The sequence below is a fragment of the Parasteatoda tepidariorum genome, chromosome 3 (assembly GCF_982258835.1).
Source record: "Parasteatoda tepidariorum strain Cologne lab strain chromosome 3, Ptep-v5.0, whole genome shotgun sequence".
Lineage (NCBI taxonomy): Eukaryota > Metazoa > Arthropoda > Arachnida > Araneae > Theridiidae > Parasteatoda > Parasteatoda tepidariorum.
The window spans coordinates 87,261,473-87,280,348 of record NC_141757.1 but is presented as its reverse complement, the minus strand read 5'-3'; the positions used below and the strand labels follow the sequence as shown (position 1 = coordinate 87,280,348).

General features: G+C 28.9%; 1 protein-coding gene across 4 annotated transcripts in view; it reads left to right on the top strand.

Moving 5' to 3' along the window:
* LOC107441008 (uncharacterized protein ZK1073.1) overlaps positions 1-18,876 on the top strand; it is a 128,720-nt gene that overhangs the window by 67,170 nt on the left and 42,674 nt on the right. For all 4 annotated transcript variants that reach the window (XM_043043903.3, XM_043043899.3, XM_043043911.3 and 1 more), the window contains exon 2: positions 11,484-11,534. In XM_043043903.3, coding sequence (XP_042899837.1) covers positions 11,484-11,534 — 51 coding nt within the window. The remainder of the gene's footprint in view (positions 1-11,483; positions 11,535-18,876) is intronic.

Sequence of the window (18,876 nt, the reverse complement as noted above, 5' to 3'; positions counted from 1 at the left end):
TTGCAGCAGACACTCTCAGGTTTTCTATCGGGAAGTATTATTTTGATAGCTACAGAAGCAGTACACTGTCCAGAAAATCCGTAAAGGTATAGAATCATAAAATGGCTACACCAAATCCCACATCATTAATACGATGCAAAGGTGTTTAATTTGAGGTAGTGAAATGTAACAAAAACAAACTAACGCGTTATTGTGATTCAATTTGCACGATTTTAGGTTCAACGCGTATCAATATTTTTAGCGACATGTAATTAATGTTGTAGTTAATGCGTCAATGAAAAAATTATAGTTAGAGCATATTATTTTTCAATTCAACCTGTTTTATATGCGCATGTAGAAAATTCAACCTTTATCAAGTTTATAAGCTCTTAAAAATCTAGTTTATTGTAAGACATATTTTATTGATATTAGTATGGATTAATATAGTACATTGCACTTTTTTTTTTAATTTTAAAATATGAAATTAGATCAGACTATTTCATGTGTTAAATTTTTTCCTATAATCTTCAATCTGGGAAAATCCAGTAAAAACGTATCAATTTATTAAATTAGTTCAACTCTCCTATTACTTCAGAATCTCATGGTATTAATTAAATTTCTTGTTCAATTGTATTATTCAATTCAATCTACCTGTTTATTCCCTTTTTCAATAAGATGAAATAGAATTCTAGGAATTCCTGATCAGCTGCGCAATAATTTAAATCAAATAATGAAAGAGAATTTTCGATATCCGTTCAGGTTTACTCGAATTTCATTCTCTTCTCTTGGGTATCTCTTTTTTCACAAAGACTTCATTTTATTGATTTCATTTTGGTATGATTAAAACCCCATTTATGCATCGTTTTAATTCAAATTCTATTAGAAATCTGTTAACATTTTTAGAATTCAAGAAGAATAGTAGATGAGCTGCTTCAAATGACGTCATAGACTACGTTTGAGGTAAATTCGTGACGTCAAGGTGAAAAAGGGACTCGAGAAAAGGTCAGGGGGCTTAAAGTACGGATTAATCCCCATATCCTATGAACCTCTCTTTATTCAATTGTATCCTAAGACGTCAAACTTCACAAAAAGTTACTGTTTTAATTAAAAAAAACTGTGTTTAATTTTTTTAAAAACAATTCTAACTTATTTCTGTTTAAATATTTACTGTTAATCCGAAACTTATAACAAGATTCCTGTTTTAAATGCTTTATTTTTTTATATCATGTTTACCATTTTTCATTAGTAATGACCAAATTTGATCTCTTAGCTTTGAATATTACTTACAACTGAAAAATAAGTTTAAAAAATGATTTTTCATAATCAATTATATAAAATATTTGATAAAATAATTTCGCTTTGACTTTTAATAAAAACTTTGATAATAAAGTCTACGCTTTTCTATTGGATCTCCCATTAGTGCGACCCTTCCGGTAGAACGACTACCACGTGAAGTTCATAGACGTAATGTATTTTAATGTCCATTAAGACGTCCGAATGAATTTTGCATTCTAATATAACGATCAAAATTTTGTTTCCTTTTATTAATTCCAAGAAAATCTCTCCAAAAACAGGCGTTAGACATTTTTATGCTTCCAAAACAATTTCCCTTAACAACGGATAACAAAAGTCTCGAAAAACTATTCAAATCACTATTTTTTTCTGATGTGTTACTACTCAATAAACATGAAACATCTTGAATTCTCTTTAAATGAAGAACGAGTGGCAGGACCACCTAATCCTAACCTAAAAGATTCTATACGTAACCTATATGGTCAAAAGAATTGTGAAATGTTGATTACGTACCATTATTGAGAATTTGAAATTGATATTACACCGTCATTTTGAGATCTGAGTTTCCCGTATAAATTTCCCTTAATTAAAACCTTTTTAAAATTTCATTTCCGATGTATTCATAAATTATATTTTTCTTGTTTGAAAATTGTACTTTGTTACTTTGAAGTGTTATACACTTATACACAATAAACACTTGGTATTAATCGTATTCTACGTTATTTCAGTTTTGTTCAGTCCACTGAAAATATTTGTTCCTAACCAGTGTAATTCTATATGCTCAAAGCTGCTATTGAAAATTTTAAATGAAGTAAATAGAATAACCACAAAATTCACAAATTGCTAAATTATTCAATATCCCCAAAAATATTTCATGTACACTAACTGAAAATCGTGATGTAATTCTAGAAGCAGAAGAAAAGTGTTCTAGTTTCGTGACATACTTCTCGTGAAGCAATATTTCAAAATCTAGAAAAAACTCTGAATGACTGGCTAAAAATTATGAACAACATTAAAAGATATTACCTGAAAAAATTTAAATGCATTTTTAACCTTTAATGTACTAGATTAAATAATACTTGTACTTTGTTGGAAAAAAAAACTGCTTAATTTTTGCCAAAATAAGCGCAGTATTTATGAAATATAAGTAAATATTTGCACTTTGTCTTTTAAACTGGTTTCAGTTGCTACTTTTACAATCTAAAAATTATGTAACAGAAAATGCAAATGCTGCAACTATTGCTAGCATTTAATTTTGATATGTACCATTAACACCTTTTTGCTAAGACAAAAAAGTGGTAAAATAATTTTTAAAGAACATCGAATATATAGAACTCATACTTTTGAATCTATAAGATTTAAAGAAATTTGTAGGCATAGTTCATTGAACTACGTTGTTTTTTCAATTGCATGGGAGCATACAGTTAACCATAACACGTTTTTAAACCTTAAATTTGGAATGTCACTTGATACCTTCCACTACAATCTTCAATTATAATATGTTTCTATTTCTTAAAAATCTAATCAAAATATGAACCAAAAATGCAATGTGGCAGACTCTAAATACTGGGGTTGATATTGTAAAAATTTTGTAACACCGTAAATAGAGAACCCCATAAAATAATTTTGATGGATATTAGTAAAACCATCTTTATTACAAAGACACACAAAAACTATTTCTGAATGTTTGTGTTTGCAATTGTATATGAAAATGATTGTGTGATTTAGCATTACTTTGTTGCTAACTTGTTTATAATTACAAACTGTTTTGTCATAAATTCAAATAAACAAAAATCGGGAACATCATATTATTCATTCTAATTAAAATGGACTTATGATTCTTCTTTACAAAATTATTAAAAATCTTTTTAAAATTGTTTTCAATTTGAAAATTTGAATTTTTTTATTTATAATTAAACGTTTAATTACCTACTGTAAGAGTGACTAAAATTCAAGTTCTTTAATTAAATTTAAACGTACTTTCATTTAATTTGAACACGAAATGTTATTAAATCTACCATTGCAAGTTTATTACTGCAAAAGATTTTAAAATTATTTACGAATGTTTTAGCATTTTAATTTTAAATTTCTTTCAAAGTTTGAAATTGTATTTTTCGATATATAATATGTTTAATTAACGTGTTATTACTGAGAGTGATTAAAACTTAATTTAATTAAAACTTGCTGTCATTAATGACGTTTCTTTGACAAGAAATGTTATTAAACCTATCAATGCAAGTTCACCATTGCAAAAGACTTAAAAACTATTTTTGAGTGTTTTTCTATTTTAATTTCAAATTTCTTTTGAAATTTAAAATGTATCTTTGATGCATAATTTGTTTAATCACTCTTATAATAACACGTTAATTAAAATTTAGTTTATTTAATTTAATTAAATCTTGCTATCATCACTGACGTTTCTTTGACAAGAAATATTGATAAAACTACCAATGAAATTGTATTTAATACTAAAGTACTAAATACCAAATTTCCCAGTTTTAATTTTAAATTTCGAATTCATAATTTTTTGGTTAATTAACTTGTCGTTAGAAAAATGGTTAAAATTTTGCTTCTTTAACTAAATTGAAACTTTCTTTTATCCACTTTGACTAGAAATGCGGATAAATGATAAGCAACCGATAGTATTGCAAACTTATTTAATTAAAAAAAAATTGAGTGCTCTTCAATTTTTATTTAAAGTTTTTATGCATAATTTGTTTGTGTTAATTAACCAATTGTTGGAACAGTAATGAGAACTCAGAGTATTTTATAAAATTAGAACAATATTCCAATAATGGCGTCCTTGATGATAGGTCTACTCATGATCATGACTTCATGAGTGATTTAAAATTCAGTTTCTTTAATTAAATTACAACTTTCAATTACTTTGACGCGAAATATTGATATTCCAATAATGTCATCCTTGACGATACGACTATTCATGATCCACGGCTTTGTAAGGAACAGAAACTGTTATGCAATTATGAACAGTAGACAAGTTAACGTGTAGTTTACATTGTTTGCAATTGAATGTCACATAGTTTCGCATCAATGATTGCAGTAGGAGTGATAGCAGCTCTCCTGGAAACAATAGCTCATCAATGTCTCGGGTTATTCCTATTTAACTATCAGCAATATAGGAAAATTCAAATTAGAGCATAGTTCGATATTCAATTGGAATATTCAGCTTAAAGGGCTAGTTGTGTAGCGTCCAAATGAAATCACTTATTAAAAAAGTTTCGATTAATTGTTAATGATATGATACATGAAAAATATCGATATTATGTGATTAAATGTTTGTGATCGATAAACGTATTGTAAGGTCATCGACTTTTAGAGAAATTAAATGCCTCAATTTCTGGTGTCAGGAAAATATTTTGTTATTGGAACGATTTCCGTAATTTCAGAAAATATTTTTTCGAGTATTAACTAAGGTTATGACTTAATATTTTTATAAATTAGAACAAACAAAATTTTTTCCTTGACTACTGCATATAACTAAAATTAATTAACTGTATTAAAAGTCAGATAGAGAAATGATCATCCTCTAAAATCTTGATATATTTTATGAAAAGTCTGCTTATTTGAAGAATTTCGACCTTAGTTCGTTACCATTGATAATTATATTTCGTGCAAAACTCAAATGTTTTATAATGTAGCTTTAGTGTTCTACAAGGTATAATTCTACCATTTCCATTCAAGTTTCATTGCTTACAAGAAAATAAAAAACTTAGGAACGGAAAACACTTGTTACAAAATAAGCATTAACATTCAAGTATAAGTATAATACAGTTTTTTTAATTTTTTAAAAAATTCTTTTGATTAAAAACTATTAATTATTTATAGTTTTTTAATAAATGATTAATAGTGTTTATAATTTAATTATTTTGAATTCACTGATTGCATTAACATTTTATTGATATTTATTCGCTCAGCCATTGATGTAAAATTTTGCTTTAATTTAAATTTTTTTTTAATACCAGCTTATCTAAATGCGGTTTAAGCGCTGGATTTAGCACTAATGATAAATACTCAACAGTTTTATAAGTTGTATAATTTTGTATGATATGATACACTCATTTATATTATGGTATTTTGTCAAAAAATATTTTTAAAAAATGAAATCTAGGAACATTTAAATCTTAAATAGAGTTGATCCTAAATTATTTTTGTATTTTAACATTATTTTTTTTCTTTAGTCGCGAAAATTAAGCTGAAATTAAAAATTATTAATCGGTTGTTAAATGATTTGAATCAATCACAGTGATTGATTCAAATCATTCAATAACGAGTGATTATCACTGGCAGTATGAGGCAGTTTGGGGAAAGATAAAGCTTGTCCACTTTTTTCAGCTTTTATCTGCGTGTCAAAATACATCAGGCTCAAATTTAATATTTTTTTGTGGTAGATCAGGTGATAGAGCACTCACCTTCCAATAAGGTGACCCGGGTTCCAATCCAGCGATTGCTGGTCTGTCTATACGAATTCCGATTGCACGTCCACATTGCTGACGTAAAATATCAGTGGTAGACAGTATGCTTTCTTTCTTACCACAACTCTATTTTTCTCTTAAATTATTTTAAAATGTAAAAATCACTGACATAGCCCTTTACATATTGACGTAAATTATTTGCAACCATTATCTCAAATGTCCCTAGAGTGCAATTAACGAGATTTGATACATAAATTCGAAATTTATTAAACTAAACATAACTTTTTAACAACACCAAACAATGCTAGAATAAAATTAAACTATTTAATTTACTTTATAAATAATAAGGCATATGAAATTAAACAGTAAATATCCAGGAGGGGAAGGAAATCAAAAGAATAATTGAGAGGCTCAACAAAAAGTAATAATTTGTTGGTGGAAATAATCATTAATTATAAAATTAGCAATTAATTAAAAAAAAAAGTTTTGAATTAAATAAAGTGAGATTCAAGTAAATATTTAAATGTTTGCTTAAACAAAACGGTATAATTTCTGAAAACAAACAGAATATTTTTTAAGTCAAACTGAATTATTGACGCAGCAAAATCGATAAAAAATATAAACTAATCAAATATGGAATTTTTCCTGTTATATAATACAGATTTGCTCAAAAATAATTCGGTCATTTTAAATGTTCATACCTATTGTGTTTCTATTACTTATATTATTTTTCTTTACTACTCGACCGCAATTCTTCTCGGAGCATGATGAAATATTTTCTTATTAAATGCTCGTAAAATCACTTTGAAGAGGAATTCTTATAATATTTCTTAAAATTCTTTCGAGAATAAGAAAGAGAAATATATGAAAATAGCAGTCAATGCGTTGTCAAGGAGTAATTTTATGGTATAAAACATAATGCTCGTGTAGATATTGCAGAGTGATCTTTTAAGTTTTGGAATATTTTCTTTCATGATCTTTCATGTTCTAAAATTCTTCGGTATTTTTGTGAGAAATGTAGTAAAACATATTTTTAAATTATGCAAACCTTAAAAAAATACTGTCGAATACAGTTTATAGAAAAAAAAATTTATTACATCGTTTTCAACTCCCCACTGAAAATCAGGAAACGATTTCTCTAATGCAACATTTATCACATCGTTTGCTTGAAAAATTCTGTTCAAACTTTTAAAATAGTTTTCTTAAAAACTTGTGGTCAAATCTTAATATCATTTGTTTAAAAAATTGTGTTGAAATTTGAAAATAGTTCCCTTAAAAAAGAATTATCGAAACAGTTTAAATAGAATTTTCTTGATCACTTTGCAAGAAGCATGCTAATTTTCTTAATTAAATAATTTAAATTATAATTTAAAATATATTAAAATAGTATACATATTAATTAATAAGCTCTACATGATCTTTTAACCATAAATATATTTTATACAATATATTAATTCTTTTAAAACATATAAAAAATATTATGCAGTCCTAAAGTTTATAGAATGTACGAGTAATTGAACTCACGTAATTTACTTTTATGAAACATAATTTAAATTGAACCTTCTCTCTCCATAATTGTTTTCTATCTCTGACTGAAATTTATCTATCTCTGACTCATATGGGTTTTAGGACATATAGTCGCTGATAGATATGGGTTAGTGACCTTTTCTCCTTTTATTCTGCTCTGCTTTCCTATTTTTTTGTGTCAGAAACATTTTAAAAAACTGGCAAATTTCATTATATTGAATACGCAATGTTTATGTTTAGCGCTTTGAAATTGTCCAACTCTCAACTTTACATTAACTAACAATATTTGTGTTTACCATGTAAAAAAAAATTTCAGTTAATGTTAGTTATTATAATGCCAATTATTAGTTAATACTTAAATTTATAAGTTTAATTTTATATTGAGATACCTGCAAGTGGCGTAGCGTGTATCCCGATCCTGATTGGCTGTTGAAACGTAGCATTTGTTTATGAAATTGTCTCCCAAATCCACTATTTGTCACCCAATTATGAAATTAAAAACCTATTACAAAATTTACTTAATGCATCATTTGCCAACATGTGGTTAATGAAATTAAGAATACAGTTACTTTATGAATTAAAATATTTTAATAATTTAATTATTTATTAATTTATATTTTTAATTATTTAACAAGTCAAATTAATGTGTTAAATAAATAATTAACCTCTTAAGGGATGCTTTTCCGCTTTCAACACGAAAGACCAATAATTTTTTTTTCTTAACGCCACTGTAGTTTTGCTGATATACTTAATTCAATTAGCCTTCACCAAACTTAGTTAAGTGTCAATATGTAATCAGCAATTTATCACTAAGCACTTAAGTAAATTATATTAATAATCAAGAGTTGTATATAAACTATAATGTTGGATTTAATCTATTTTGTATACCGACTACTTTTGTCTAACGAATATCTTGCAACTAATTTTCACTTTGCTAATTTATAGCTTGGGACAAATTGACTGTTTATCCCTTATGTAATATGTGCTCAAGTTTACTTTAATTAAATACTTTGTCGTTAATCGTATTACGTCGTAATCACAGTGCATTAGAGAATTTTCCTTTGTATCGTTCGTTCTGTAAAAATCTCTTGTCATTGAAAGTGTCGCTTGCAATTTATTTTTACATTTAGGAAACATCAATTCTGGAATCTTAAAACTACTGAATATATCTTCTTAATCTTAATTGACGCTAATTCACTTAGAAATAAGCTTTAATGCCCTAACCAGCAGGCGATCCGAATTTGTAAAAAGTTTTATGAATCTTATTTCAAGCAGTGGTAGTAGATAGGCTTTAAGCTTAAATCTCAATTTGCAGTTGAGATTTAAGCTTAAGCTTGTTATGTTAACATAATTAAGCTTAAGTTTGATTATGTCTACTTAAATTTAATACTTCATGTATATAATTTCATCTATTTTTTTGATAATTGTCAATCAAGTTTTTTGTAAATTTTATTAATGCTTAATTTGGGAACTTAAATTGTCAATTTCATGATGTTATTTATATATTCGTTTAAAATATTATTTAATTAAACAAGTCTAATTTGCTAGCTGCATTAAATCATGAAACTCCGAACAGTTTCTGAGTTTAATTCCTGATAACTTTGCTCACAAATTATAAGGAATTAACGCATTACTGAAGTTATTGTTAAGCTATTCAGGAGCTATTAGTTAATTCCGCAAATTATCGAGGCATATTTATTTATTTAAATAAATATTATGAACCACATTTTTGTTTATTTAACTACAATGTAGTTTTATGGATGTACAGTGCGCCAAAAACAAACTGCCAATCCTGAATAATTTGTGATCTAATTATGGGATTTTCGCGTTCTAGAACTCAATCTTAATGGCTCGATCAGGTGACCTCAAATATGCTAATTAATAGGTGCAGACGATGTTTTAATTCGCGAAATCAGACACAAGAAACGCACTTTCCCTAATTAAACATACCTTTTTTTCGACGGATTCAGATTTCCAACCCCCAAAATATAGGGGGGTAGCCGCAATCTGGGAAATACGGTTCCAATCGTTTGGACAAGAAAGCTCTCCAAAGTTTGAACCCCTTTGCTATTTTTACATTTTGAGTATTTCGCTATATCTCAAGAACTTTCTAAGCAAATTGAAACATTTTTGCACACAATTATAAAATTCGTTTATCCAAAGATAATTCCATGCAAAAAAATAACTTTAGGAAATATTTATTATTTTTTATCATTTTATTTAAGAATGGTCACACAAAAAAATTGAATTGTAAGGTATACAAGTTTTTGTATCATTTAATCATTTGTATCATTTTGCAAATACAAAATTTGAGAGAAATCTGTCGAATTTGTGAAAATTAAATTAAAAAAAGTCAGATGCATAAAATTCGATTCCTCTGGAACAATTCGACCAATTCAGAAATCCGAGGAAGTACGTTTTTGTGTCTAATTTCATAATTTGAAATATCGTCTGCACTGATTAATTAACATATTTGAGATCAGCCCTTCGTGCCATTACGATTAGGTCTTAGAACGTGAAAATCTGATCATTAGGGGATCAAAAATTATTCTGGGTAGTCCGTTTTTTTTTTTCTATCTGTACAACAATAATTCTTAACCTAACTTAGTTCTTAAGTTCCAAAATGCAATAAGCATATATTATCATCAAAAATTCTGCTTCTAAGTAAATAATATTATTAAGTGTTGCATATCAGTTATGATTAAATGTCTATTTAATTTATTTTCTCGCTCAATTACTTTTGTTTAATGAGTATCTCACACCTAGTTTCCACTCTGTTGATTTATAGCTTTAAACAAACTGACATTTAATGACACAAACTGTTTATCACTTGTGTAATATGTACTCAAGTTAACTTTAATTAAATAGTTCGTCGCTGATCGTATTAGCTCGTAATCATCGGGCATTAGAGAATTTTCCTTTGTATCGTTGGCTCTCGAAAAATCCCTTGTCACTGAAAGTGTCGCTTGTAATTTATTTTTGCATTTTGGAAACATGATCATGAATTCTGGAAGCTTGAAACTACCGAATATGTCTTCTTAATCTCAACTGACGCTAATTCACTTAGTTACGAGCTTTAATAGCGAGTGATCTAAATTTGTAAAAAAAAATACATTTTGAATTTATTTCGAACAATATTATTTTTTCATATAAGTGGGTTTGCTAACAAGTTATGATTCCTGTGTTATGTTTATTTAATTTTGAATAGAAAATTACTAATTTATTATTTTTATTTTAATATGGTTTTTAAAGTTGTAATGAGCTTTTGTCAATATTTCCCCGGCAACAAACTTTTTGAGCGTTAGTTATTATCATCATTGTTATCGTTAATTATTTACTAAATGCATCATGCTAAAGTTTGAACACCATTTGGTTTTTTTTTCCTTATTCGTGTCATATTATTAATGTTATTGATTATTCGTTATTTATTCGTGTTATTTTATTCATCTCGTTACTTTATTCGTGTTTGGCTCCGTATATCCGCTTCCTGCTCTCGTAATATTTAACTCTATATTTAACTGCGTAATCAGTCGAGTTCTTTGCACCAAAGTATGACCATTTTAAATAATGGTCAGTCGTATTCCTAATATTCATTTTTTCTTCTTAAATATGTATCAGAATTAATTCCATTTACAACGGATACCATTTTATATCAATATTAAGTTGTTGTTTTTTATCATGTACTTAAAGGAAGGGTGACCCAGGTGTAGAATGGTAACACTTCGCGCTTCACCACAGGTCCGAGGTTCTATCCTCGGACCGGGTAAGACGGACTCAGCTTTTTGGTCGATAAATAGGAGTATCAAGCATGCTTGAGGCAACGCGTTTGGCTGACCACCCAGCCGGAAAATCTGCTCCTGTACCCCTAGAGCTCAAGGTCAAGAAAACTAGGCTGGGTACAGAGCCTTGGCCTTTCAGAGGCTGTCGCACCACTGAGTTTTGTTTATGGATCGCATGTTTCATTCAGTTTTTTTTTCATACTAACCCATACTTTTTAATTTTTGCATACTTTCTCAGTCTATTTTACTCTGCGTACATTTTGTATTCCAACTTCCTGCATATATAAATTTTAAGCTGATTCCATTTGAAAATCGTTTTTATTGTGCAAAACGCTTATGTACTTTTACCAGATATATATTTTTAATATGTACATAGCATTATATTAATGAATACATATACTTTGTAACCAATGCATACATATTTAATGAAATTTTAAGTTAGTTTTCTAATTAGCTTTTCTTTTTGTTTCAGCATGTAGAAGTAGAAACAAATAAGTGTGGAAAAATTCATGTTTATGTTCAAGTAAGTTTTGTTTAATTTCTTTCTAAAATTTTTTAGCTTCACTTTTTTAAATGCCTCAATAAGTACAACTGCTGTTTAAAAATGTATACTTGTAAAAGCAGTTCTACAAATTATAAGTAATTGAAAGCTCTTTAAAAAAATTTATAAAAAAACAAGGCTAAATTGTAATAATTTTTTTAGCTCTTCATAACATCTGACAAGCCTTGTGATAGCAAACCTTTTACAGTTCATGAGTTTCAAAAAATTTTAAGAAATGTTTACTTATAAAATCAATTTTAGCGAAAAAAAGTGAAATTTCATTTTGATAAACAACGCTGGCTTAAACTCTTTTTAACCCTGCTTCATAATAATATTACGAACTATCTCTGAATAATTCTGTAATAGCAAACTTTTTGCAGTTGTTTATTTATATTTTTAAACAAATTTAAAAAACGTAGATCACTAAATGCAGTTTTAACTAATTTACTCAAAAAAAATGAAGGTTCGTTTCTGTTAACAAGGCTAAATTAAAGGCTTCTCTAACTAAATTTTTCAGTAGTAGTTTTTAAATATTTGTTTGAGAAAACCTAAAGGAAAAAATAACTGCCTTCTTGAAATTAACTCTAAAAAATATAGATTATTGAATCAATGTATCTCGAAGTAAAATTGAATATAAATTTCAATATGTTATCCTTTTGTTTTAAGAGGGTAAACTGTATTTTTATCTGTAACTTTAAAGTTTCCTGTGTTCTCATAGTTCAGATATTAATTTTTGATGCAAAGTTTTCAATAAATTATTCTTAAAAACAGTTTAAAATAAAGGAAATGCATTTGAAGCAGTGAGTGTTATGTATCAGCAATATTTGAAAGTTTTTGCTTAAAAAGAAAATAAACTGCCATTGTTTTTTATTTAGAGCAACCCCACATCAAATTTCCGGATTGTTTGCTCACTAATTTTTGTTCGAAATATATTTTTAAGCTGTGCACCGTAATATTCAAGAATAACTATAACCAGTATCGGATATAGCAATCGAATACCCATTTAACCCTTTATATAAAGTCATATCCGTTTCAAATGAATAATTCAAAGAAACGGAAGTGGAAAGATATACTTGTCAATAAAAACCCTCATAAGCTTCAAAAATTGGGAGTAAAAAGTCAACATGTTTCGAGCGCTCAGCATAAGGCGCCCATTATCAAAACCCATGTGTGTTCGAATACACAAAACAAAACTTATGGCACCTTGTTTTGAAAGTTTTGTTTTTTTACAGCTTAATTTTTAAAGCTAATGAAGTTTTTCCATTGACAATGCTATCTGATTTATTTCCTTTAATTGTTACCAAGAAAATAAGATTTAAACAAAACTTTAAGAGAAATCTGAAGTTAGTATGAGACACTCAAAGTATTGTTTTAACATTTCGCCATTATTTTTTTGCAAGACTTCCAATTTCTTTTTGTCTTTATTATTAAGTGGAACCTTGAATTTATATTTTTAGAATAGTTTACATTACGTTTATAACAGCTAACCCATTACAAAATTATACAAAACTTAAAAAGAAATATGGAAAAAATATGAAAGGGTTTAGGCAATATAGTGATAAGCCACACTTATGACTATGAAACCAAGGATAAGGTTTTCCTTAATATTGTTTCCAAATTGGTTTTGATGCAATTTTCCAATACTTCCACGGCATATTTATTGACTAAATGTTGAGATCGTGATGTTTTCACCAAAAGCAAGTAATCAAAATACTCTCTAGAAAACAATTTGAAAATGTGGCTTATAATTGTACAACTCCTAAGCAGTAATATGTTTGTATATACAAAAGTAAATTTAAAAAAACTTCACATATGCAATGAATTACCTTAATTTTTTCAAATAAAATTTTTTTTATTATTATTCAAAACTTTCGTAAAGAAACTCTTAAATAATTACTTAAATGATTCTGATAGCATTTTAACAGCACTTAGATAAATGTCTTTAGTATTTGCAATTCCCATTCACATTACAATAAATTTAAAGTTTTGTAAATGTATTTATCATAGTAATTTTTTGTTTTCATTTTTATTAATATCTGAGGAAAAAAACTAGAAGCCCCTAGCTTTTATTGTATATTTAATAGACTAACGTTATACTGTTTGCAAAAGTACATGTGTGCTTTTTCAAGACAGGTGCTATTTCTTTTCATATTCTTTAGTCGAGACCTGCTGACGCCTTGACAAGGTCGGCAATATTTTACAGATGTGATTTTTGCTTGGAGACAAAGTTTTATAAGGAAACTTCGATTGAAACAGCTTCTTATTTTTCAGAGATAATTTTGCATGGATTAAACTCCTGCTATTAATCACCTTTTTACAAACAATCACAGATTCAGCAAAAAAATTTCATAAAAAATGAAATTAAGTAAATAATCGAAAATTGGTAAAGAAATCAATAATAGTGAATGAATGAATAAATATATTTATTTAAAAGAGGAGTTAAAATAATACACAAATAAAATATTCACAACATAGACTGTCATTGTTTTGTGAGAATTTCAAATTATTTTATGACTGTAAGAATCTATTAACAATCTATTTTTGCTTTTGAAATCAAAATGTGATTCATATTTAATTTTACCAATAAATAGTTTTCATTCGAGGTGTATTAAGTTCTTGTTCCAAACCTATGATCTGAATTTTCCTATTAAAATCACTATCCATTCCTTAAAAATCAGTTTCTTTTAGAGGAAAAAATTTATTCCCTCGTTTTTCAACATAAATAGCTATAGTGAATTAAACCTGGATTTTCATATTTAAATCACTCTCCCTACTATATGTGAATGAATGTGAACATGAATTTTTAAAATTAAATCTCAATCCGATGTTTGGAAATCATCTTCCTTTCGCTGAAAAAATTTATTTTTTCAATTTTTGAAAAAAAAAGATCTGCGTATGCTGTATTTTACAGTATAGGCAGAAAGCAACTGCTACAAAATAATGGAAATAATTATGGGAAAATAATACATTAAGTAATGGAAAATAATCCCAATGAGGTGAGCCAGGTTCAAATCCCAGCGATGGCTGGTCGATGCGAATTCTGCACCCACCTCACACAGACCATAGTGGTAGACGGATCATGGGTTAGAGTCCTCTTTTTGTCAGGTAAATCGTGGGAGGTTTTCATTGTTTTCCTCTTCATGTAACGCAAATGCGGGTTAGTTCCATTTAGAAGTCCTCCACGAAGACAAATTTCTCTCAATACTTAATCCAGGAGTTCCTTTTACTTCTGGATTGGGTTAAAAATTGCAAGGCTAGTGCTCATAAACTCAAAATACGGTTATAAAATAAAATATGTATATCTAAGTAATTTTTTTCATAAAATACAAAATTTGTAGCAAATCCTTTGAAACATTTTCAGGAGTGAAAGATTTTTAAAAGTGATTATTTTTCCCTCAAATCACTGCTCAACCAATTTACTTTGAATTAACCAATTCAACCAATTTACTTTACCAATTTAATTTACTCAACCAATTTACTTTAATTTTGCTTTAAATTGACGTTGATATACGTGTTTAAAACAATTTTAATACTATAAATGTAATTTTTTTTTTGCTGATTTCTTTTTTTCCATTTAATCTTTTGTTTGATTGATTAGCATAGTACAACCGCTCTTTTCATTTGCAATCCCATGCTCTATAGTAGCGCTTCTCAAATGGAGTTCCGTGGAGTCTTAGGGTTCCGTGGAAGAGTTAAGTGGGTTCCGTTAGTTAGGATCTTTTTTTTACCAATAATGATTTATTTTTGAAACCTTTAATTACAGTTAGATCCAATCAATAGCTATCATTTATTTATATTTCAGTTGCCTGTATGAAATCATTTAAAGTAAATTGTTAATGGAAAAAAATAGTATATTTTAATATTAATTTTTCTAGTAACAATACATTTAACAAATGATTAAAAGGTTGAATAAATGATTAAAAGGGCATGCATTTATTAAATATTGTATTAATATTTCCTACCGCGCTTTTCAAATCAAAATGAAATAGCCGAATTCGCTAGTAAATAAATATGCTTCTGTAACTACTATGTTCAACATTTATACCACTTCTTTTTAATTTTCATTTTAAAGAAAATAATTCGGTTTATTTTACTAAAACAAAAAAGAACTTCATAACTAACCTAGCTTCAGTTCCAGGACTGTAAAATTAACTGTCGAACATAAAATCAAGGTTATTAACAATAAAATGATGAAAAAACTTTATCATATTATTTCATCGTTGAAAAGTAGTTTAAATTTTGAGTTAAGGACTACCAATGTTGAACTCCATAGAATTGTAATTTTGAACCCAATGCAGAAGAGAAGGAAACTCCTATATCAAGTATTGGGAGAAATGTGACATCGTGGAGACTTTTTGATGGAACTAACTCTCATTTTCTTTACCAAGAGAGGAAAACCACGAAAACCTCCACAGGTAGCCCGACGACAAGGGGACTCTATCCCATGATCCGTCAACCATTGAAAAACCACGATTTTGCGTCAACACTGTGGTCGGTGCGAGCCGTATCCACCGGTTCGTATCCACCAGCCATCACTGGGATCCGAACTTGGTGCGCTATTTCCCTTGAACCATGGATCCATCTTATTATGTTAGTATTTCAAAATAAAGCGGTAATTTATCTGTTAATTTTGGGTTATCGCCTTGTTAATAATAAAAATTTTGGGTTATCGCCTAAAAAATTCGATCATTCCACAGTCGAAAACAAGTTGAGCTCTATAGCAAAAAAAATTTTTTTTTATGATATTCCATTAATCGTGAAAGTTTGCCTTCCTCTTACAGAAACACCCTATGTTTTCTTATTTTAGTTCTTCAAACCCGTTTATTTCTTTATTTCATTCTTCAGTCTTTTTATGTGCCTCTGATTTCTTAACTATGGTCCTGAACTTAGTTTGAATCACAATTCCTTAGTATGAACTTAATCTTCACATGAAAATTTTATATTCTCGTAAACAGCTGTTAGTATCAATCTGGGAAAATCATTGAAGTGCCCAGAGAATGATGAGAATCGGCTTATTAACTTCTAGTCGCTTTGAGCGAGAAACTGAAAATACGGATCGATAATCCTTGGCGTCCCTTCGTCCACGGTTGGAGAGGCAAATGAACATTTTGCCCTCTCTGGTACCAAGCCGAAATTCGATGGTATTGTTGATATTGTACTGCATAAGCTACAATATGCCAAGAGGATTATCACGACCAGAAGAAGTGAGATTTGTATTTAAGGGTAGAGTGGGTTTTGGGTGGATGAAGTTTCAATCATTCAAATGTTACACACGCCTAAGTAGTTTCATCGTTAACAAGGCTAAAAATGTATGTTAGGGATAAATTGTTGAACCCATTTGGATAAATATTGTCTTAAAAAGACGGTTCCTTTTATCAAAAGAGTAAAGTGGTAACGGAAGTGTTTTGTTAATAGTATTTATTTTACAGGCATGCTGCTCAAGCATATTAATGATATAAATATTTATATTCGAATCTAAAGGCAACTCACAGGTCTTTTTTTAAGTTAAATTGATAGCTAAAAGAAGAAAGTATCCACTTAAAGTGAAGGTATATGTACCATCATTTCTTTCGTTGTGTCATTTTTTTCATATTGCAGTATTTGTGACCCTGTATTAATGCATTACACCCGTTAAAGTACAGCTTGTACTAGGTTGTAATATCTCACTTCTTTGTTTTAGTATATTGTACATTAGATTTTATTATTACTCGTCTATATAGTTTTTTTTCCCTTAAATTTTACTTTGTGACCTGCGCAAAAGTAAGTGACCTTTTTTGACAAGGATTCTTACAATATATATTATGGACAGTGGTAACGAAACACCCTGTAATTTTAATTTTTATGTATATTTTTTTCGCCATCATGCAAATTATAGGGAGAAATCTAACAATCAAAAGTAATTCAGAGAGCCGTGGTGGCTCATGAGATAGAGCTCTCGCCTTCCTTTAAAGCGATCCAGGTTCCCAGCGGTGGTTGGTTGATACGAATTCTGCTCCCGGTTGCTGATGTTAAATATCCTCCCTCGGTGGTAGACGGATCATGGGTTTGAATCCCCTTACTGTCGGGCAACTGTGGGAAGTTTTTGCGATTTTTCCTCTCCATGCAACTCAAATGTGGGTTATTTTCCTCCAAGTTCGGGCCAGTTTGCGCAATACTTGATCTAGGAGTTTCCTTGTCTTCTGGTTTTGGTTCAAAATTACAAGGCTGAAAAGTTGAATATTGATAGTCGTAAACGTAGAATTGGGACTGCTGTTCAACGCCTGTTATAAAATAAAATAAAATTAATTCAGAATATTCCGTACTTTTCTCTCTACCTTCTTTCCCGATTACGTATCAAAATATCGAAAAAATTAAGTTTCTCGAAACCTATGTACTAAAATGTAGTTGACCTTCTGATTGATAAGAAAAGATTTTTATATTGTGATGATGATGTATCTTACATAAAAACTTTTCCTTACATGAGAATAACAGCGATAAATTTAGCGCTATCATTTGACCTAGTGACTTTCCGAAGTTAATGTTTTCTAGAAATTATTTTATTAAATATTTTATTTAATGTCTCATTCAATAAAAGCCAATAATTAGATCATTTTATTCGATTTATTTATCCGATGTAAATAATTGAATGAGTGGGAGCTCGTTGAATAACTTGATCTTTCAGTTGAAGATATTAGATATGATTTTAGCTTTAAAAAAATAGGTCAAATAATATTAGATTTATGTGGTACTTTTCTTTTTGAATTTTTTAGGAAATATAGAAGTTACGGGATCGGGTTGATTTAAGGGGGGCTTAAAAGCAGTGTTTTTAATTTTGCTGCTTTGTTACTGTATGATATAATTTAAAAAACATTTTTATTGTATTTACTTTTGAAAATTGTGACTGGGTGGAGTAGTTGGTTTGTCGTCGGCCTTCTGAGCCCAAGTCTGCGGGTTCCATCCCCGGCCCAGACACCGGATTTTCGGGATACAGAAATCCTCAGCGACCATGTCGTATGATTATGCGGCATGTAAAAGATCCCTGGAGTGCCTTATTGGCTCTTGGCATTTCCGGCAAAATTAAATTCCTAGTGCACTTTAGCATCCAAATAAAGTTTCGGTGCTGCCATCTAGTGAGGCAGAAACTAGACGTCCAAATTAACTTGACTAACGGTATCTCACTCATTGTGGTGGTCCTGAAAGAGTGGATACCACTTCTGGAGAACGCACTTGGTCTGCTCATCGGGAAGACTGATTATGCAGCTCATTGGAAATGAAAAAAATAAACTTTTAAAACGTACAATCTGTTACATTTAAGAAAAAATTGTTCACCCTAACATCTTTTTCA